This window comes from Taudactylus pleione, unplaced genomic scaffold (genome assembly GCF_031769625.1).
Source record: "Taudactylus pleione unplaced genomic scaffold, aTauple2 ptg000256l, whole genome shotgun sequence".
Classification (NCBI taxonomy): domain Eukaryota; kingdom Metazoa; phylum Chordata; class Amphibia; order Anura; family Myobatrachidae; genus Taudactylus; species Taudactylus pleione.
Genome location: NW_028284658.1, coordinates 11,943,140 through 11,966,603, shown reverse-complemented (window position 1 = coordinate 11,966,603; position 23,464 = coordinate 11,943,140). Strand labels below are relative to the sequence as shown.

At 43.3% G+C, this 23,464-nt stretch overlaps 1 protein-coding gene across 1 annotated transcript in view; it reads right to left on the bottom strand.

Moving 5' to 3' along the window:
- Positions 1 to 23,464, bottom strand: part of NECAB3 (N-terminal EF-hand calcium binding protein 3) — a 176,054-nt gene that overhangs the window by 125,371 nt on the left and 27,219 nt on the right. Inside the window, exons 4-5 of the mRNA XM_088480807.1 lie at positions 9,863 to 9,888; positions 271 to 368 (exon numbers count right to left, since the gene is read on the bottom strand). Of these exons, the coding sequence (XP_088336933.1) occupies positions 271 to 368; positions 9,863 to 9,888 (124 nt within the window). The remainder of the gene's footprint in view (positions 1 to 270; positions 369 to 9,862; positions 9,889 to 23,464) is intronic.

Genomic DNA, 23,464 nt, shown 5'->3' with positions numbered 1-23,464 from the left:
CCGTATTTACATTCACCCATTTTCAGAGCGTGTGCAGTGTGAATTCATACAAGATAGGCTACACAAATGGGTATACATTCAACTCTGATTAAGCCCCATAGCATTTATTCTGCTATTATTATCCACACATCCCATATACCTCCACAGTCAGATGCAAACATTTTTATTTTTACAGACACTGCCACCTTAGCCCACAAATCTATTTGCTTGTAAGCAGCTGCATTCAATGCTCATATAATGATCATTTTATACTATTAAGTTTTATCTCACCATCTTTGTTTTATCCATGGCTGTTAGTATAGTTACATTCAGATTTTGCAGAGCAGCGAGAACGTTCTTGTATTCCCCCAAATATTCTGAGAAATAATCTGAAATACAAAAGCGAACATAAAAAGGAGATGTTTTAGTGTTCCAAAAATGCATTACTAAACATTGGGTAAAAGAGGTATTTGTTAACAGGGCTGAAGGAAGTTAAAATAGGACACATATAGGCTTTTTAATAAAATATGCATTTTTTTTTCAAAGCACATTGAAGATCAAGAACTTGAAAGTGCCACTTTCCAGCAACTCATACTGCTGACGCAGAATAATTAGTGGAGCTAGTTTACAGTTATTACTGTAATTAGCACTCACTGGAAATAATGTGAATTCGTTTGACTGGACTACCCAGCACAAATGTGTCTCATTGTCAGTATGAGTGCCTATGGAGAGGTATGATCAGTGGCGGCTCGAGGGGCGGGCTGACAGGGTCGCCGCCCAGAGAGCTGTAGCATGGTATTTAGCAGCTGCTGTCAGGGTTACCACCCATCTGCGATTGCTAATGGTCAAGACATCTGTTCGGAGTCTGGAGAATTAGCAATCCCAGACGGATGGTGTCTGGAATTTACAGCGTTAGCCAGCCCGGCCCCTCAGTGTCCGCTTTGTTTCGCCTGCCCTCCTGATTAATACAGCTGCTGCCTCTCCTTTGCTCCATCTTGTCCCCTGGTCCATGCTGCCTTCTGCCAATACATACTGCCTCTCCTCTCTACTCCATCCTGCCCCCTAGTCTGTGCTGCCGTCCACGCTACATACTGCCTCTCCTTTGCTCCATCCTGTCCCCTGTTCCATGCTGCATTCCCCAACTACATACTACCTCCCCATGCTCCATATGGCCTTCCCCATGCTTTGGGCAGGTGCTGTCTCTTCTCTGGTCTATGGACAGTGAGACTGATTCCCAAGGGATTTCCTGTGGTCCAGCAGCCCCAGTGATGTCATGGGACTGCCACAGGAAGACAGAAGCCGTGCAGCCTAGAGACCAGTCATGTGGATCATGCAGATTAGATTACAAGACCCCCTCCCCATGTTTGAGTGTATTTTCAGTATCATTTGCCCCTTTCCCCTTTTTTTTTTTACTTTTTCTGGTGTTTCTCTCATTTCCCTCCCCTCGATGGTTTGTCTGTCACCGCCAGACTCTCTCTCACCTCTGTCTAGTGTGTCAGTGTCTGTTGCTCAGTTTACCCGTTGTCTAATTTTTTTTCCAGTGTCTCTCTCTCTCTGATGTAGTGTAGGTTACTGAGGGGTCACTATATTTCAACTGAAAAACGTTAATTTTTGGTTTTGGGGGGCACCAAAGGAAATGTTCGCTCTGCGTTCCACTAGGTCTAGAACCGGCCAATTTGTTTCCGGCAGCATCAACTGCCCCAATCACATCCAAAAGTATCCACTTCATATTTTAGAGTCTTTGGATGAGGACTTGAAGAATCTTAAATCTAATCTCGTGTGTCATCTAACATAAAGGGAGGCAATTTTGTATCACAGTAGATAACTAGAAAGAAACATAGAAGAAGTGAGTTGGGATCTCAGAAGTCCATTCTCATGGACAACAGTAGTCTTAATTTGTTTGTGATTAATGTGTATAAGTACAGATATTTTTTTTCTTCAGCAGGTATCTGCATAAGCTAAATAATGCAATGGGAGTCACACGCTTCATTAAAACAAAATGCCCCAGGAGAGAGGTAACACATCGTGAGTTGTTTGATGAAACTTTGCTAGATCAGATATTAGAGGGGCCATGATGTTGAAGCCAGCAAATGCATACAAAGAGGCAGCCTAAGGCAGGAACGGGAAAATCAGAAAACAGCTTTGGGCACTGACTAAACATAGAATTGAGGATGCCAGAAAAGCAAGTTTGCGTAAAAAAGCCTTTTCTGCCACTAATGGGATAGAACTTAATGAAACTTCAAAAGCAGTGTCAGCATCTAACACAAGGGGCATTTATAACTCCTTATTTGACTGTCTATTTAGACCCGATGGTGATACTCAACGGTTTCTGGCATTAGAGATTTCAGTCTCTGTTTACAATAGGCTCTACTGACAAATAGAAGCATGAATTCGCTGACAGTCTGCAGGGTATCATGTGTAATCTAATAATGAAATGGTTAATGTAAACCCCCCTTACACACACACACACACACACACACACACAAGGCTTGGACCTCCTGAGCTTGTTTTGGTACTGAAAAATGGGGGGGGGGGGGGTGGCACGGGATCCAACACTGAGCTGAACCAGCCGGGTGGCTTGCACTATATAAGGAAGACATACAGCATTGGGTCCCCCTGCCACAATGTAAAACCAGCCCCAAACTTGTCAACCTAAGGCTGGAAAGTCTTGGAAAGTCTGGACCCAAAGATAAAATGGGGTCCCCCCTTCCAAGGAACAACCATCATTTGCCGCATCCCTGGTGGTGTTGAATATTGGAATAATTCTGTAAGATATACAAAATAATATTGTTCTTTCCAGTGGGACTACAGGTCCCAGCAAGCCTGCCCCGGCATGCAGGCACTTGTAGAACCATAAGTGCCAGCATGCCTGGACATTACTCTGTAAAGAAAATATTTTAAAAAAATGCCAGGATGTACACACCACTGTGTTAACCCTTTATTGTATGTTTATCGCTACCCCCGAAATTACAATTGCCATGTGAGTCACTGTCATAGGAGACTAGGGGGAAGCCCTAATTGACTAAGAGCAGAATGCTCTCAGCCAATCAGGGGATTGTTTCTATTGCAGGGTCTGCTGATTGGCTGAGAGCGTCGCGATGAAAGTTGAATAACTTGAAACATTGACAAGAAGTTTAGAGGTTTAGGGGTCTAGTTACTAAGCAGTGTTAGGAGACAGAGTGAAAAGTGATAAGTCTGTGATAAGTGCCAGCCAATCAGCTCCCAACTGTCATCTCACAGGCTGTGTTTGAAAAATGACAGTTGGGAGCTGATTGGCTGGTACCTTATCACTTTCATATCACTTTTCACTCTGTCTCCTAACCATACATGCCTACCCTCCCGGTTTTCGCGGGAGGCTCACGATTTTTCGGGTAACCCCGCACCCCCGGAAGGGTAGGCATTTCTCCCGCATTCTGCCCACTTCCTAGTGAAGTGGGCAGAATGAGGAGAATACCCGCGGCGAACGCGGGTCTCCGTGAAGGGGGCGGGGCTTAAGATGTGATTCTGCATGAATCACAGCATTTCATCGGCCCCCTGCTGCTTCTCTTGTTCGGGCTTCTCCCGGGAAGAGATTCTGAAAGGTAGGTAAGTATGCTTTTAACACTGCTTATGCTGGGCATAAACAGCCAGATAAAATGTCTGTCAGACCGACAGACATTTTATCTGGCCGGCTGCCAGCCGCAGATGTCGCTGGCATACACTGTGAGAGAAATCTCACAGTGTATAGCCCGACATACGGCTCCGCCCCTGGGGGAGGAGACATTTCCCTGTTCCTTCTGTAGGAAGGAACACAGGAAATATCTGTCTGTCGGCCGCGCTGGGCATACACTGCCCGATGCGGCCGACAGTTACCAGGTAAATATCGCATTGGACGGGCATGCTGGACAATCCTGCATGCCCGACCGAGCAATATTTAACCCTCGGTCGCCCGCACACACGCTACAATTATCGGGGCGATCCGCCGATGTCAGGCGGATCGCCCCGACCGATAATTGTAGCGTGTTTGGCCAGCATTAGTAACTAGACCCCTTAGAGCTGTATAACCAATCTTTACACTATTATGGTGCATACACACGATCAGATTTGTAAGATGAACGATGAACGATTTGTCAGATGAACGATTTTACCAACGATTTCATGAACTACGAACGATTTTTTACAGTATTAAAATGAATTAAATCAACCAAATATGACTGCAAACATATCAGATGTCAGATATCGTTATCTGACAAATGGGAACGTGCATCATTCATCGTTGTAGGCTCACATGTCAGATTTTCTTTCAGATATGAGTGATTGAACGATTTTTAAAATCGTTATCGTTCAAATCTGAAAGAAAATCTGACCGTGTGTATGCACCATAAGTCCTGTAAGTGCCGCTGCTCATTGCATTTGGTTTTCTACATTACATCACAGAAGGCATCTAGGTACGTTGTTTTACCTGTTGGGAAAGAGTGCACATATACACACACACACACACACACACACACACACACACACACACACACACACACACACACACACACACACACACACACACACACACATTTATGTTAAAAACAGCATAGAGGACACTATGGGAATGACAAATATCCCTATACAACAAATGCAAATAATAGAGTATTACAATAAAATTTCAACAATAAGATGCTATTTGCAGCAATAAGAAATTCAATTCTGCCCAGATATATTGAAAATCTCATCCAGGGACATTCAGGGGATACTTACATTTTGCGGGTATCGGATTTCCAACAAATGTGGATAATATGCCCCTAAAAATATAACTGAAACATGTGACTGACTTACATTCATGTAGAAGATGAAGAGACAGGAAGGGTGATGAGACTTGGGACCTGATTCAGAGGCGCTCGCTATTTGCTAATCAGGGCGGGGAGGAATTTTATTTTTTTTCCCTGTCAGCTCGCAAAGCAAAGCTAGTACGAGTGGGCAGGAGATGGTAGCGATTATCGCGGCCATCAGGCTTGCGAGGAGACCCTTTTGTAGGGTCTCAGTTCTCGCAAGCCCGAGTAGACTTCCTGCTCTACTAGAGCAGGAAGTCCACTACTGACATCACTCGTGATGTCAGTAGGGCCACCCACAAACGTCAGGCGTTCCTTCGGGAACACCTCTGTTTGGTCAGCCACCCCCCCTCCCCACCTACACAACGGGGCGAGCTGTCGATCAACATCGACAGCCGCCCCGTTTTGTTGCGAGCCCTGGAGCGATGGATTTCTCACTTGCTACGGGGCTTGAGCATGCGCGCTGCGTGCGCACTGGCCCACCATCGACCCGCTTGCGAGCGCTATGCGCTCGCGAGCGGGTCTGAATCAGGCCCTTGGTTCTTCCCTCTTGCAGGCTACATTTTCAGCTGAACCCGGTGGGAAATGAGGGGGATGGGTCCCGTCGGGGAAGAAAGAAAGGACAAAGAGGGAGCTGAGAGGGAAGAAGGGAAGAACGTATGAAGTGGGAGGAATAAAGGGCCAGCCCACAGAGGGCCGGGCTGATACGGTAAGCCGGCCCCACACAGCAGGGAGGCGCCAGGCAGGAGAGGTGCCGTCACTGCTTTCTCCAATTGCCGGGCGTCTGCTGAAATTTTGTTACCAGCTGGTGCCCGGTGGCTCCCGCCGCAGTGTGTGTAGGAGGAGACGTCATTATGTCTCTCCCATAGTGCTGAACGTGAAGAGCTGTCAGGTGGTGGTGGGCGCTTCAGGTAAGTACGGTGTCGTGTGTGTCTTTATGTGTAAGGGGCACTACTAATGTGGGCATTGTGAAAGGGGTACTACAGGGCCGGCTCTAGGGGTGTTCGACCAGTGCGGTTGAACAGGGGCGCACCCCGCTCCAACATCCCAATTTCAGTGGGACAGTACTGTCCCACTGTTCCGCCCGTGGGCCGAAGTGGCCCGCTTTTGGTGAAAACGGGAGTTTGGGGACCCCCACAGCCGCAGCTGTGCGGCAGTGCCGGACCCCTGGAGTGTGAATGGATGCAGCGTGCATGCGTGCGGCATCCATTCACAGATGGGAGAGGGCTGGGGGAAGCCCAGCCAGTGACGGAAGGCTGGGCTTTACCCCCAGCATGATGTTACTTGGACGCGTGCCAAGAAGGCACGCCTCCAAATAATGTCACGTAGGGGGAGTGGCCTATGGTAATGAGGCCATGCCCCCAATTTCGGTCGAAAGCAGGGCACAGCGCAGCGGGCCGGCACAGGGTGCTCATACTCCTGGAGCAGACCCTGAGGTACTACTACTGTGGGCATTGAGTAAGGGGCACTACTACTATGGGCATTGCATAAGGGGCACTACTACTGTGGGCTTTATGTGTAAGGGACACTACTACTGTGGGTATTATGTGTAAGGGGCACTACTACTGTGGGAATTGTAAATGGGGCACTAATACTGTAGGCATTATGTGTATAAGGAGCAGTACTGTGGGCATTGTGTATACGGGGCACTACTGTGGGCATTGTGTATAAGGGGTACTACTGTGTGTCGTAACGTGAATAAAACTATGTGGTGTAATGTGAATCAGGGGCACTATGGCCCTGATTCAGACCCGCTCGCTGCCGGTGGCAGCTTTCAGGGTCTGATGGGCGTGCTTTTTTATTTTTCTGGCCGCCCACTAAGCTGTGGGAGACTTCCCACAGCTTGTGCGAGCGGCCAGGAGGCCGTCGCGATTATGGTGACCATCAGCCTTGCGACGAGACCCTGTGGTAGGATCTCATTTACCGCAAGGCCGAGTGGACTTCCTGCTCTAATAGAGCATGAAGTCCTCTACTGACATCACTAGTGATGTCAGTAAGGCCTCCCACAAACGCCAGGTATTCCTAAGGGAACACCTGCATTTGTGCAGCTACCCCCCTCCCTGCCTACAAAACGGGGCTAGCTGTCACTCACCATCGACAGCCGCACCGTCATGTAGCGAGCTCCACAGCGACTGAAGTTCAGTCACTGGACGTGGCTCGCGCACGCCGGACCCGGCGCATGCGCAGTGGGGCACCATCGAGCCGCTTGCAAGCAGCTTTGAATGAGCTCCTATGTGCGGTGTAATGTGAATAAGATTGTGCTACTCTGTGTGATGTCATATGAATTGGCAGTATTATTGTGAGAGATCCTGTGAGATCTTTTTGAGGGTGTGCCGAAGGCGTGCGCTGTCCCTTTATAGATGGCGCAAATTTACAAGTTGCACGGGGATGCCAAACACCAGCTCTGAGCCCCCAGTAACTAGCCACACACTATAGGGCTTGGACCAGCTGCAGGGGGGCGGAGGGCTATGGGGAGGGAGGAGATGGAGCACTCAGAAAAGGGGATATTTTCCGTCCAGACACTGCCCATGGTAAGTTACTGTAGATGATGGCCGCTGTCTAAAGTCGTGTTTCACATGCATATTCCATGCGAATTTGCCTTTAGTAAATCTCCACCATTTTGCCAAACTGGGCGATACCACAGAAAAAGCACAAATCGACCAAAAACTATTTTTAGTAAATTTACCTGAGTCTCAGATCACAAAAATCCACAATGTTGAATTTTTATTAAAAGCCAATTATTAACAGAGATGCAAGAAAATGGGATCAGATGAGGAGAAATGTTATCACTAAGCTCATGATATGAAAATTATTGTAATAAAAGCTAATGAAGAAAAAGGAAGAATTCAGCTCAACTGATAAATGAGGCATTGAGAATGTATTCCATCAGAAACCTCTGTATGTGTAGGCATCTTTGTTTGATGGCGACTCATACTTTGAAACATGAGAATCAAATTCATACAGTAAAGTCTTACTGTAATATTATATATTATCTTTGAAGTAATATGTTTCTGTACCAGTGTCAGTTAGATCCCCAATGGCAGCTATAATATAGTTGCCTGATAATGCTTCAGCCTTACAGCACTCTCACACACTCTCCCATTAACCAGCAGCAATTGTTAATAAACTACTATTATCTATTGTTCCCTGTTCCGTCTGAGAAAGGCCTTGTGCATGAGCGGGTGTGCATCTCTGTATGCAGCCACTTTCAGTGACACGCCTGCAGCACTCCCATAATACACAACATTAGTGTACTCTGGTTTTGTCCGGCCCTTCGGGTGATTCAGAGTTGTAGCTATGCCAATGTTTTCACAGTTCATCGATAATCTGCAATCTGCGCATACATCAATATTGCATGGGGCATGCGTCACCGTATATTACCGTAGTTACTCAGTGACTATTTATTCGCAGTGTGACTGACAGCCAGGGAACGTTTGGGGGAGGTAACAGGGAGGCAGAGAACACAGGCGTGTTGCGACCATTTCAGGGACGTGTCACTCTCTGCAACTGTGATCCCATATGCAAGGAATATGGCTCTGGCATGTCAATTCCCACGTCCTTTCTCTGGGACCATAGACTCACTCAGGACAGCGACAATTGAATGATCTGCGATGATGCTTAATTTTTGTACTTAGATTCTGCTAAATTTTTATGCAGATGCTTGCGCAAAATTTCCCTCGTTGTTATGGTGAGTGCTGAATGGATCTTGTGCATCATCCAAGAGGTGCCAACAAAGGAGGAAGCTAGGCCATAATATTACAAATGTAGCCCTAAGGAAGAATTTCTATCAATGCAATGACCAGTGATAGAAAATCTTCATATTAGAGGGGTCTTGATAACAGACCTCTAACTTTACCAGGAAGCTACAACTTGGAATAATAGGCACTGTCTTGCAGAATAAGCTGGTGGTAACGTAATCACGGGTGTAGTCAGAACTTTGTGGGCCCCATAGGAACTTTTTGAAGGGGCTCTTGCCTCAATGCTTTTAGAGAGGTTTATTTTATGCATCATAGTACAGTAGTGCCCTAGTTCATCATTTGCCCTATAGTAGTGCCCTAATTCATCTTATGCTCCATAGTAGTGCCCTAGATGACATTGGATCTAATTCTGAGTCGCACGCAAAAGTGACCGCAGCAGTGTCTATTGGAGGTTGCCCATCTGGGAACTTATGCAAAAGGCATATATACGCTTTCCCTTGTGTACATCCTTGCAGCCGAATATGCAAGGACTAGGACGCCCACATTTAGCACCCCATGCAGACTGTAATACTAATTGGTGCAACCTTATAGATGACCATCAGTCGCACCATTGAAAATTGCACCAGCCCTCTGGCAGGTACAGTGTCTACGTCTGACCACGGCCGCCTATGCTTGTGGCTTTGCATCTGTGAATTAAGCCTCTTGCATTGACACTCCCATAACATGCCCACTGAACAGACTATTTTTGCCTGCATAAGTAGCAACCTCTCAGAACCACTCAGGAACACCCATCATTTTTCCACCACACATCTGATACCGTTCGAATAGATCACAACAGCACCTTTGTGTGCCATAAGATTTCAGAATATTTCACACATGCGTAGTTGCAAATACTCGCTTAACTGCATGAACATCTGCATGGAGTGTGGCTCTGAATCAAGAGTATTATGCCACACAGTGCCCCCAGTACAGATTATGCCACACTGCTGTGCCCCAGTTATTTGTAGACAACTTGGTAGACAACTATATGACCTGGGTGCAAATGAATTAAGCCCCCTAAGCCCATGGGCCCCATATCAATGGCACTCCCTGCACACATTATAACTATGCCCATGAATGTAATACAGTTGTAGCAGGCCCTGTATGTCTATCTACTAATTGCTAGCTCATTTTTGTCTGCTTTGAGGAGTTTCTCACTTGCCACATTTTAGTTATAGTAATTCAGATATAAAACAAATATATATAGCTCTAGCAATAGTTGTTGCAGCAAAACAAAATAATAATTACAAAACTAAAGGAGGCACGCCACTTAAAAGAAAATTGGCTACAGTATATTAGCATATATTGAAAATGAAAGATCACAAAAGATAATTAAAATTAGCTCACCACAAAGTCGCTCTGTGTCCATGTTACTGTAAAAATTAAAACATGTAAGAGTTAAAAGCTGAACTTATTAAAAAAAAAAAATAAAGTATATTATATTGGCTTACCAAGCACATGATTTACCAAGAATACATGCATCATTTACCAAACTCTATGTAAATTTGTTAAAATAAGGAATGGGAAACTGGTATAGAATATCTTCATTATCGTCAATATTATATAATTGACTCCCCGACCAATATAATTCACCTTATAGCATGCATGTAAGAACATTGACACTTTGGTTGATCTCAGAAGGTGACTGCTCTCTGCACAAGTGCAATAAGAAACTTATGAGATGAGGACATGCACGGTGTCCACTGAGCTGGCTGCTTGAACCAGAGGTTCCACCACTGTCCTAGAGAATTATATATATATTAACTGAAAGATGAGAAAACAAAATGTAATTTCTACAAACATGTAAAGTCCGAACTCCTATTTTTTAGAAAATCACACATAGAAAAGCAAGAAGGTACCAAGAATAGATCAATAATTTCGGAAAGCAAAAGTCTCCCCCAAACCTGCAGGAAAACAGGCTAATTTACTGAAATGAGCAGGAGACAAACACAATCACTGAAAACTGCTAAACATCTAGCTTTAAAATGTGCGTGTAATAACTTTACACTCCAATAAAAGAATAGGTTCCAGGAACACTTTCCTACTAAATTGGTGAATCAAAGAGCATCACATACAATAAGTATTTTTTTTGGACATTGGAGCTATACATTCCTAATCATGACAAGCTTTATGAATTTGATTATTAAATCCCTGGCTGTTTGCACTTTCTTCTTATTAAATCTGCTTATTTTTCAGTTTTAAAGCAACAACACATGATATACCAAATTATTAGCACAGTTGTAGTTAAATGGATATGCTAGAGTTAAGGACCACGATGGTGTAGACTAGAGGATGCCAGAGGTAATAATAAAGCATTGTCCTGCAGAGAAATAAGATCTATGTAATGAAAGATTATTCAAAGAAACAGAGCCGTAACTAGACTTTTTGGTGCCCTGTGCCAGAAAGAGCATTGGTGCCCCCTCCCAATTTTTCAAATAGGGATATAAGATGCACACCCGGAAAAGGGCCATGGCCTCATGGGTAGGGGCCAGGAGATGCTGGGGATAAAAGAAGAGGAAGCTGCAAGTGAGAATGATAATAAACAGAATAGTGAGAGGCCCGAACAGCGCCCCCCTGCTCTGCGGTGCCCTGTGCCATGGCACAGGTCGCACCACCCTAGTTTATGGCCCTGCGAGGAAACAAGGTTCAACAGTTTTTGGGTTCAGGAACCTTGGGTTTATTCTAAAGGTACCATAGGTACTATGGGGTTTATGTACTAAGCCTTGGAGAGATATAAAGTGGACACAGATAAAGTACCAACCAATCAGCTCCTAATTGTCACTGTGCAGTGTTTGAAAATTGACAGGAGGATGAGGCCCGCACTGAGACTGCACACGGGCCTTCTCCTCTTTTAAAATGCCCCTGCCCCGGTGTCTTAGGAGAGCCGTTCTGTCTGAGACGACATAGGCCTGCTCAGAAGTTCAGTGTGCAACCAATGTTTCCGAAGTTCTCACTTTTGTACGGAAGCGTGCGGCGTGCACACGACATCAGCTAAGTCATTAGCATATTTTCGCAAGTCCAGTGCGTACAGAATTGCAGTCACGACGGGATTTGCACTCATCTCTGAATCAGGCTCTGAACGTAAAATTTACCAGCTATTTACAAAGCGCATAAATAAGGTGGAAGTTTATCTCTGTCGCTTCTTAGAACAAGAACACAAAACTATGATTATCGAACCCAAGACATTCTGTAGCCTCTTTAGAGTCTTAACATAAGTTAAATGCCTCTGTACCACCATTTGCTATGTCAAACTGTACCTCATCCCTCACACAATGAGAAGTTAATACTTGATACTTTTATAGCCATTCTTATACTCCACAGAGTAATGGGAAGTGACAATGTTTTGGATTATATCTTATCCCTTGACAGCATTCTTCTTACTGACATAACACCCGTGAGCAATAGCGGGACAATCTCTAGATGCACAAACAATATGGACTTAAGTGCAGCTGGATGGTTTATATGTACAGTATTGGGTTCCCTTTAAATTAATATTCCGATCTGTCTTGATATCGTACTTGTGAATAAAATAGTATAGTACCAAAATGCAGACCATACTGTGATCAGATGTCATATTGTTTCCATTTGATGTAATACTGGCTATTTGTATACAGTATATTGTGTTCGCATATGTGCACACCTCTCTACATTTGGGTGGGGGGAGGCAGGACTTTGTGCATACACGTCATGTCCACGTTGCAGGCCACCTTGAGGACATAGCTACACATCACACCCCTGTTGCTTGCTACATTGGGGGCATGTCCAGCACTTCCTGAGTTGATGGGTTGCCCTTATATTGTGATCACCCAACCTTTCTTCCCGCGAGACACTATGGTCCATGGGTGGGACGGCTGGACAGTGGCAATATGTGGGACTGTCCCATCAAAATCAGGAAGATTGGGAGCTATGATATCTATAATTTCTGTGATATTGAAGATTGTTTAGTCATTATCAGCATGTTTGAAGGATTGTATAAGAGTGTTGTATAGGGAAAGTGTGGAGCGTCTCTCGCACAAAATCTTTTCTACATTAGGCTTAACTGTTAACCCCTATTTCTTATAGGTACAGTATATATTAATTAAAAATATCTTCCTCAGAGTAGGGGCACTACCACACGCCCGAGAGTATTCAATCAAAAAATGCACAAAAAAGCAATGATTTGCAAAAAATAATCATTTTATAAAAACAACTACTATACTATAATGATATAACACTGATATCAACAAGGTGATATGAAATACACACAAGTCATATGCTGCAGATGAACAGTTACTAAAGGATGAATTTTCCTCATGTTGCAATTTAATAGTGTTTTACAGACTCTCTACAAAGTGGCATGAATGCTCATAGGTTCCAATTTTGGAAGTATCTATTTGCTCTGGTTCTATATATCAGAGTGGATATACAGATACATTAGTAGCCAAACTGCAAGTCTATAATATCAAGTAGGATTTGAAATTGCAGCCTTGCAAGGCAAGGATTTTTATACCTCTTTCTACAGAGTCAATATATAATATTGAGTTATAACTATGGAAATAGATATACGAAAACAATATATAAATGGATCATCTCTAGTTTTCAAATGAATACAGTTTTCTTACCATGGCCGGCTCCAGGGTTCTGAGCACCCTGTGCCGGCTCTTGAGAGAGCGCCCTACCGAGTTTGGGGTGTGTGGCCTAATTACCATAGGCCACACCCCCAGTGTGACGTTATTTGGAGGCGTGCCCGCATGGCACGCCTCCAAATAACGTCAGGCTGGGGGTAAAGCCCAGCACTCCATCACTGGCTGGGCTTCCCCCAGCCCTCTCCCGTCAGTGAATGGTTGCCACGCGCATGCGTGCGGCAGCCATTCACTCTCTGGGGGTCCGACACCGCCGCACAGCTGCGGCGGTGGGGGTCCTCAGCCTTCCGATTTGACCACCCGTGGGCCACTTCGACCCGCGGTTGGAACAACGGGACAGTACTATCCTGCTGAAATCGGGATGCTGGGGAGGGGTGCCGCCCCTGTGCAACCGCACTGGTCGAACACCCCTAGAGCTGGCCCTGTTTCTTACACACAATTACTATACAGCTTTTTACCTAAAATTTGTGTTTTAAAGAAAAGTTTCCGATTATTGGAATCCATATATACGATAAAACAGATTATATAGAGGGATTATTCCCCAGTGTTTATAAGGAAATGTTTCTAATTTATAAGTGAACCTTCTTACAAAGACATTCTGCTCATAAATAAATGGAGTTTTTATATAAATGTCCTAGCACAACTATGGGTCGCATAAGTTCAGAGTGGTAATGAAATCTAAGTTATTATAATATCCAAAGATCTATGAGATATTAAGGTAATTCCTGTTATAATTGGACTGTGTGCAGCCATTTCATTATAAAAAAAAAGAAAAATTTAAATATTGAATCAGCTGTGTGTCTGTCTTGTGTCTTCCATCAGCAGAAAGCAACTTTTCAGGTAATAAAGTATAGGAGGGGTTACCGTAAGGAATGACTCATCATAAACTATATGCAATCTGCTTCATTAACTATGGTCAGGTCCACTGGCATCACTATGGGTGTCAACCTTGGTGGAGCGACACCAAAATGCCTCAGTGACAGGAGCATGGTGCTGCAGTGTGACATTTTCCTGCAGCACTCGTCTCCTGTCACAGAGGAGGAACCAACAGTGTAGCCGCAGGAACTATTTTCTGGGTCTGGGGGAAGCCCAGCATCTCCGGGGATGCTGGGCACGCCCACGGAGTGATGCGTGCGGGATTTCCCGCGAGACCAACTCCCCTTTGGGGGCCGGGCTGCTCCGCCACGCATCACCATACTCAGTGGACGCCTCTGGTGAGGTACTACTGTTCTAGCAAGAGAGAAAGTAGCCACGTTAGCAGCTACACAACATGGGGGATATGTAGCAATCAAGGGGAAGGTCTCTACATGTCCCATACATCCCTCTTGGGTCTTGGCTCACATGGTATATGATAATATTATCTTAGCGCAGGGGAGGCACAGAGCAGAGAGACATGTTCTTGGGAGAACTGCTGGCTGCTGTGAATGACATACAGTATGTAAGAACATGGGATGTAGAGTGTCAGCATTGAGGACCCAGAAAAGTCTTTCCAGCTTAGAAGACTTTGCTAAGTACCCCGCCATGTGCAGATGTCTATGGCACATGTGCATTTGTCAATAGCTTGTTGGCAGCATTAAGTTGTCAGCAACAAAGTGGAAGGCACCATGAAAGAGGGAGACAACACTGGACATCGATGAACTGGAAAGTGATGTTAAATACCAGTGGTATATTAGTAAGTATTACTGCGAGATGCAGAGATAATACACTAAATATGGTGTCAGCAACTAGTCTCAATGTTAGTTGGAGCCCTTGATCATACAGGTAATAAAATTGGCCCAGTAGCAATGCTAACATGCTGTGACTAGACAACACCTGCACCTTTTCAAACTCACATAGATCATTTAGGGGTAGATATACTAAGGCTTTGAAGAGATATAAAGTGGAGGGAGATAAAATTCCAACCAATCAGCTCCTGTCAGTTTACAGGCTGTATTTGAAAAATGAAAGTTAAGAGCTGATTAGTTGGTACTTTATATCTTTCCACTTTATCTCTCAATGGCTTACAGTAGTACATCTCCCCTTTACTGTATTCGGATAGTTATATGGTATTAATGTAAACTATGATAACACTGAAGTAAAAATAAATCCATATTCTGAAATCAACTTAATATAAATTAATTTCTTCAAACAAATGGAAAACATCAGCTAGAATTCCTCTTGTAGCTCCTTAGAAGCTGCAATCTGATCATGTGAGATTTACTTGGTTGTATAGGTAGTACAGAGTGCCAAAATTAGTTTGCAGATCAAAATGTACATGAGGAGTTATAGTGATCCTCAGCCTACTTCAATATCATGATTCACATTTACAGCAGATAATTCTGTGGACAAAATAACTCCCTCCTCTACATGGACCTAAATTGAATTTTGAGATTTTCTTTTCCTCACCACCAATCCCTCTCCTAACCAATTACATGTCTGCTTCGTGAGGTTTCATTTACTGTTGTACTCTTGAGATTAAGCATTTCACAGTATGGTCTTTCAGGTCAACCCAAAATTTATTCCACAGCTGGCAAAACATGTTCAGTAACTTTTTCCAAACAAAAAGGAAAATATAAAGATATCTTCTAGAACAGGCACTCTAATAGGCACTCTTTCCACAGCAGCTGTATAAAATAGGGCTAGTCAACCCCAACACAAATAAAGAATGGATAAAAGGTGAACAGCACTGGTAGTGAGGATATTTAATTGTCAAAATACAACCAAATGAAGTGTAATGTAAACAATTTAAACTAATTTATTTTCTAATAAATTAAAATGCATCTATATGCAGTCTGAACACATATATAAATTAAACAAGCATTTGACATTATGCACCTTAACTCAGAATATGGGTATTCAATGGACTTTTTAAATGATGGAAATGTTCTGTTCCCATGTTACTCCTTAATAATGGACAACAATTGTTAAGGCTTGGTGGTAGGTCCAAATAGGATGTACAGTCTCATACCAACTCACGATACTGAGGATCCTTGCAGATGAGCGGAACAGCAATCTCACTCTGGCAAATCCCCTGGAGTGGTGTTGGAGAATAATTTCCTGGAGACGAATGTACTTGCAGGACAGCGAGATTGCTGTTCCGCTCATCTACAAGGATCCTCAGTATCGTGAGTTGGTATGAGACTGTACATCCTATTTGGACCTACCACCAAGCCATAACAATTGTTGTCCATTATTAAGGAGTCACATAGGAACAGGACATTTCCATCATTTAAAAAGTCCATTGAATACCCATATTCTGAGTTAAGGTGCATAATGTCAAATGCTTGTTTAATTGCTATATATGTGTTCAGACTGCATATAGATGATTTTGAATTTTAATTTATTAGAAAATAAATTATTTTAAATTGTTTACATTACACTTCATCTGGTTGTATTTTGTAAATGAAGTATCCTCACTACCAGTGCTGTTCACCTTTTAGCCATTCTTAACTTTTTCCAAACACATTGCTAATTTTTCAAGAGTTGCAGCCTAAATTAAACCACCATGCAGCATTATCAATACACACCATTTCCTAAAGACCTATGTTTATTTGCTTAACTGTCCTAATGTTAAAAGCTTAGAACACCTGTACCTCCAAAGAATGAAATCCAAAGGCTTCATCTCAAAATGATATAGGGCCTGATTCAGAGCCGGACGCTATTTGCGCTCGCTCGTTCAGAAAAAGGGGCCGGATATTTAAATAGAGCGCTTGCTCTTTGCGGTCTGTTGACACCTCTATGTCTGAGCGAGCGAACGAAATATGCGCTCGCTATTTTGTAAAAACGCCCCCTGGCAGCTCACATCATACGTCATCTCCGCTATTTATTAGATTAATCGAGTACATCGAAAGGCGTCTGAACTGCTCGCAGTGCTTGTGGTTGGATTTTCCTACCGCAATCATGCGAACAGTTCAGGCTAAGAGACAACCAAGTGACGTGGCCGATGACGCTGCTTTGTTAATTATGCACACCCTTAAAATGCCCGTTTTGACCGTTTGGCACGCCTGCGTTCGGATCTCCACTCCCCGTTTTCAAGCACCTTCCCCTGTTACCACCCACAAACACCTCATCCCGTCACTCAAATTAGCAGGCACTCGCTATTTTGCGAACACATGATTTCCGACCGCAATGACTGGTTGGCGCATGTGCATTACGACCCATACGCATGCGCAGATGTGCGAACATCGCTCGGAGCGAACGAGCGGCCGCTTACGAGCGGCTCTGAATCAGGCCCTCAGTACGGATTGCAACTGCGATTGCTATAGCAATAACGCACACAGTCTCACTGGAAAGATATGCTAATGTCTGCGATCGCTATGCCATATGCAGCCTAACCTTAACTTACACACATCCATAATACTTAGCAAGACTGCAAAACCATCGGTAACATCGAGTACAATCGCAGCCTCACGCACACTTGCACAAGGTCTGACCTTACTCAGGAATTGCTAACCTCATCGCACGCACTGAGTACACCAGCTGCATAGGGCATCACAGTGGCTAATATATGCATGCCCTTGCACCGGCGTTCAAACGCGCTGGCATGCCTGCATTTTGCCAAACCCCCCCTCCCCATCACTACCCCCGAACGGTACTTCCTGTCAATCATTCTGCGATGGGTCTGCATAGTCACTGCAATTGCAGTCCCGATTGCAGGAGTGTTTGCACACGCGCACTGCGTTGCACATGCAGAACGCAACAATCGGCCGATTGCGTGCGTAATCGCAGTTGTGATTGCTGCTGAATTAGGCCCATAGTCTTCATCTTTCCAAAAATGTGTGACATGTACACAAGCATCTAAAAGCAAGACTTGGAGGTACCTGCAGCCCTGATGTAGAATCGCACAGACTTGCACTTGACATAAAGGGGTATATTTACTAAAGTTCGGGTTTTTAGAAATGGAGATGTTTCCCATAGCGACCAATCGGGGTCTGGCTATGGCTGTAGACAAGACAAAGCATGGCTGGAGAGACAGAAGAGGACTAGCTGGGGCTAAGGAGACAGCATAGGGCTGGACGGACAGAAGGGTTATGGCTGGACAGACAGAAGGGGTGTTGGCTGAAGAGACAGAAGGGTTATGGTTGGAGAGACAGAGGGGATGCTGGCTGGAAAGACAGAAGGAGTGCTGGCTGGAGAGACACAGGGGGTGGGTGCTGGCTGGAGAGACAGAATGGGGATGGCTGGACCTGGAGAGACACTGCAGGGCTGGAGTTGGAGGGCAACCCTGATTATTTTTTAAGAGCTGCATACATCTTGCACTTAGTGTTAGCATATTAGTGCATAGTAAGGGCACACAGACGCTAGTTAAGTAACCCCTTTGAGATGCATTTTATTATGCGTTACATGGATCTAGAAATTTGTTTTCAAGAAAATGTAAATTCTACACCTAAATAAATTGGCAAGTTTATAACTGAGTATATGATGATGAGTTTTGCATGTAACATCTGGACATAGGTTTCTGCATTCAACTGAAAATACTAATATCTTTGCACCTATACAAATTTGTCATCATTTCACAGTAAATCAGCCCCTTGTGTCCACATTATAGAACATATTTATAAAAGCATGTTCTAATAGTACTACTGTACACACCAAATCAGTCTATGTAGACAAACATGTCCACTTTACTGTATTTGGGAGAAGCAGCAACTCAGAATGCCAGGTAGGACATGAGTGGAAGTTGTATCTGCATATGGATACGGTTAGAAGGAGCATATTAGGTAATTTAGGTGCCAGAAGGCGAACTAGGTTCAAAATGCATAGACCAAGCATTCCAGGCACATCTAGATTGGTTGGGGCAGTCATAAAGTATAGCTCTGTCCTTTTCACACAGAAGTCAGTTTGGAAGCTGATGTGTCATATGACGTTTTCATATACGTGCTAGCTGTGCCAATTCCAAAATAAAAAAAGTTAATAGTTAATTTACCAGCTGCTAGATGTTCAATATATTTTAAGTAGAACAACCCAGAAAACTTTTCTTTGTCCCCAGTTTCTGGACCACAATGGATATTTATAAGAAGAGCTCATTGGACAGGTGTGGTATATTTGCCGAATTTCATCATGTCATCATGACACTGATGAAATTACATTATGATTAAATGTTGACAAAGGTTCCTGGTTGTCTAGTGGGGACAGCTTTGTCTTCTTGGTCTGGCGGTGATGTCATGACGACTTCCGGCTGAACTTCCAGCACCTCCGGTGGGGAGTATTGCTAACTTCTAACCCATAACCATCCCGAACACCTAACTGTGACCCTCTACTGCCTGGCCAGTGCCAAATGTCGACATTTCACATATTGAAATTGTGAAGATGTCGACATTCTGCAGATGTGGACATGTTCAATGTCAACATTTCAAAAATGTTGACATCATGACTGTCTATATTATGATGTCAAAATTCTGAATGTCAACATGGTAAATGTCAACATTATGACAACATCCCCATTGTTCTATTGTGGGATTTCATGGTGTTTTTTTATATTGTACTTTCAACATACAATAGTTCTATCATGTTCCTTTTCCAAGTAACATTAGCATCCATTGTTCTTATTTCTTTTCTTATCTTCCTGACTGCTTAATGCCCCTCTCTCCTAAACTTCACATGCTCTCTGCATCTCCATTTCTGGCTCAAATAACTTACAATGATTTCTCTTTAATGCATCCTCTCTCCATACACTAATCCCTTATCTTACATTACAATGCAGAGCACGAATCCATCAGAAATACACAATTATGTTCTGGCTGCTTGTCTCTTGTGATTTATTAAAGCTACTGTTTAAGATATAGAGCTCTAGAGCTATTTTTGTTTAATCTGATGTAGATCTTTTTGTCCATCATACCGAATGTAATTTTCTTTAGAAATATGTGAAATGAAAGATGAAATACTTTGTTTAATCACTGACAATGGACTTTTTGGAAATGCTGATCACACAAGATCCTCATCTGAAAAGATGGTGGTAATTGTATTCTATGTCTTATTGCAGTCATCTATTATATTACTGCACCCAGCTAAGCGCCTCATTTATCATAATGGTGCTCCAGCCTATCAGCTCATAACGGTCATCTGTTTGAAAAATGACAGTTGGGAGCTGATTGGCTGGAGCACCATTTATCATACGTAATGAGTTTTATCACTCGTTGCATATGATAAAACTCATTGATAAATGAGGCCCTAAAGCGGCACATCCACTAGCAGATATAGAAACGACTGCACGATTCCAACATTGCAATCGTGCAGTCGTTTCACAGTCTATGCTGTGCCTACACTAAATGTTCAGTCATTCAGTATAGGCACATCAATCATCCCCTAACCTGCTCAACCTGATGTTATCGTCAGGTTGACCAGCATGTTCGGGCGATGATTGATGTCGGAAACGACCAGCGGGAGCGCGCATCGCTGGTCGTTTCCGACATTAATGTGCGTGATGTGTGCCCGATTACTGAGCGATTGCACGATTACGATGTTGTAATCGTACAATCACTCAGTAATGTCGCGTAGTGGATACGGGGCATAAGTCTTATATTACCAAAATCATTTGTATAGTTGGATACACCAGTTGACCATACATGGGCTGATCTTGTTCAATCAAATAGTGGATAACAGGATCATCATTTCTTTTGGATATAAACATGGATGGCCAAATCAGATGAGATCTATCCGTTCAGTGATTGGCTCCAGCAGCTGGATCACTTCTGGCTTTACTGCAGTCTGAGGGTGTGGCCTATAGATGGCCGTACACACAGCCAACAGCAGCTATCTTCCAACCACATTTCCCACCAAGCAGTCCTGATATGGCTACTTTGCACACGCACACTGCAATGCATACACATGCGCAGTACGCAACAATCGGCCAATTGCATGCGTATTAGCAACTGCGTTCCTTGCTGAATCAGGCCCACAGTACAATATTTATACTGTATCTGTTGCAAAGTCATACCACTGAGGAAACTTGATGATACTTAAATGGATAGAGGGAAATCCCTGATTTGATGATTTCTTTTTGCTTAAACATTGCTTATTAGGCTATAAAAAGAGAAAAAATAATGTACTGGTTCATCTGGAAACAGCTGTACACATAATACAATAGTGTACTTAATATGATACCAATGTTACTAACATTATGGGGCATTCTATTAATACAGTAAGTTTAGAACATTGGAATATTAGGACTATATGGTGTTCCTTGCTCGTGACATATTTTCATACCTGATCAGCTACAGTATGCCAGTTCTCACTCATAATAATAAATGTAAATATGCCAAATGGTAGGTTAAATATTAACCATTTCACTGCTGAACTTATGGCAATTTTTGGGCTGGTCACATTAAATATCAGTAATTATTTAGGTAGTACCCCCACAAATTACACATTTTTTTTCGTTCTCTCTAACCAAAATGGCAAAACAAAATGTTGTTGTTTTTTATTTATTTCTATTGCAAGAAACTGAACTAAAAGCAGTTGTGTGCACTTTCCTTCTAACTACCACCAAGAAACACTTGTGGATCTTTTTTTAGCATTAAGCTACCTTTCCAAAACAGTAAAAAGACGGATCCTACATATAGGTTTTGATAACAAAATCTGCACTTGAATCTGCACTTGAAATATTATAATGCATTCCTTTTTTATGTACTTATGAAACAAAAAATGTGTAGAATTAATATTGCAGTTGAACACACCATACCATTTTGAAAAAAAGATAAACTACCGCACAATGGAGGTTATTTATCAAAGACTAGAGAGAGAGAAAATTGTGAGAGATAAAGCATTAACCAATCAGCTTCTAACTTATATTTTACAAGCTGTGTTTGAAATATGGCAGTTAGGAGCTGATTGGTTAATACTTTTTCTCTCACAATTTTATCTCTCATTAAGCTTTGATACATAGGCCCCCAAATCAGAAGACCCCTTTTTTAATTGATGTCAGGGAGAAGACAATCTACGCCACAGAACCCCCCTCTGGGTTTCCAAATGCTATCTGTACTATAGGGTGTTACTGTCTGGAGATAATAAGAGAAGAACTACTAAATGGTAACATGATTTGAATGGGGGGAGGGCTGCCCAGGCTGCAATTCAGGTCTACGCCGACCAAGACTCTATAATTATTTTTTGCGTATTCAAAAAAAATCTAGCTGGGGAAGAAAATAAAAAAATGTGCATGCTCACAAAACCTGGCTTTTAAAGGTCTGCCTCTGCTGCATCTCCTAGAAGACAGGTAACGCAGGAGTTCTAGCAGCAGAGGCAGCTTCACATTGGAAGCATTTCTATTAATGGCCATCCGGACTGGCAGTCCCAGGGGGAAAGAAAACCTCCCCCTGGGACTGACAGTGTGGCTTCTGATTAGCAGAAGTAAGGGCTTCCAATATAAAGCCAGTGCACCTCTCTCTGGGAGTGGTGGATTTTACTGAAGGAGGGGGCTGTAATCCTGTAGCCCTTAGGTAAAATCTGTAACTGGATGGATCTTTTGCACCATGGATAGGGCTATTGCTGTTAGAAAGCAAAGCACTCCTGCACTGTCTCCTCACTCTGCATACATGCTGGGCACTAGGACCCAGAGTCTGCAGGGAGGTCTGACCTGATGTGCTGCTGCACATTTGACAGCAGCCATCATTTACTGTGTGAGAGTGACATGGTGGGAGACAGTGACATGGTGGGAGACAGAAGTCTCCTACTTTCTCATATGAGACACTTGAATAATACCTGCATTTAAAGCTGTCCCAACATGCATGCACCACTACTCGATTGCAGCATACACTCGCCAGCTGGTGAGCTGTACAGAACCTCGCTCCGCTCCATCGCCAGTGTGCATGTAACAGTAACTATCTATCAATAAACCAACACCACTGGTTTCTAGCCTTGTCATGTCACTTTCCATGCTGCTCCAGGAGAGAGAAGTATTAATATGAAAATATGGTTTCCGGGCTATTTTCCAGCCCATATGGGCAAGATTGAAAACCCATTGTTATTTGACTTCTTGATATATGTCTGTGCCCATATTCAAGTAGCTGCTGTATTGCCTTATATAAACTCTGCAAAGAAGCAGGATAGACTGACTTCACAATAATTCAATGTTTGTTTTTGAGGCTTTTAAAATATTGCCCACGCTTGAGTAAGTTTTGAAACAATTTTGGCTAGCTCTTGGAAAATTTGGACCAATGTTGAACTATGAATGTAAATGATATCTGGATATAAATAATTTTCTTGGCACAAGGGAGATATTGTACAGTAGGGCAGATAGAATGGAGCTGCATTGCAGCTACAGCACAGTATCACATTTCACACATGTAATGCAAAATCAAGCAGTTTAATGACACAGACAATGTTTAAACTTCACAACTATACAAACAGCAAA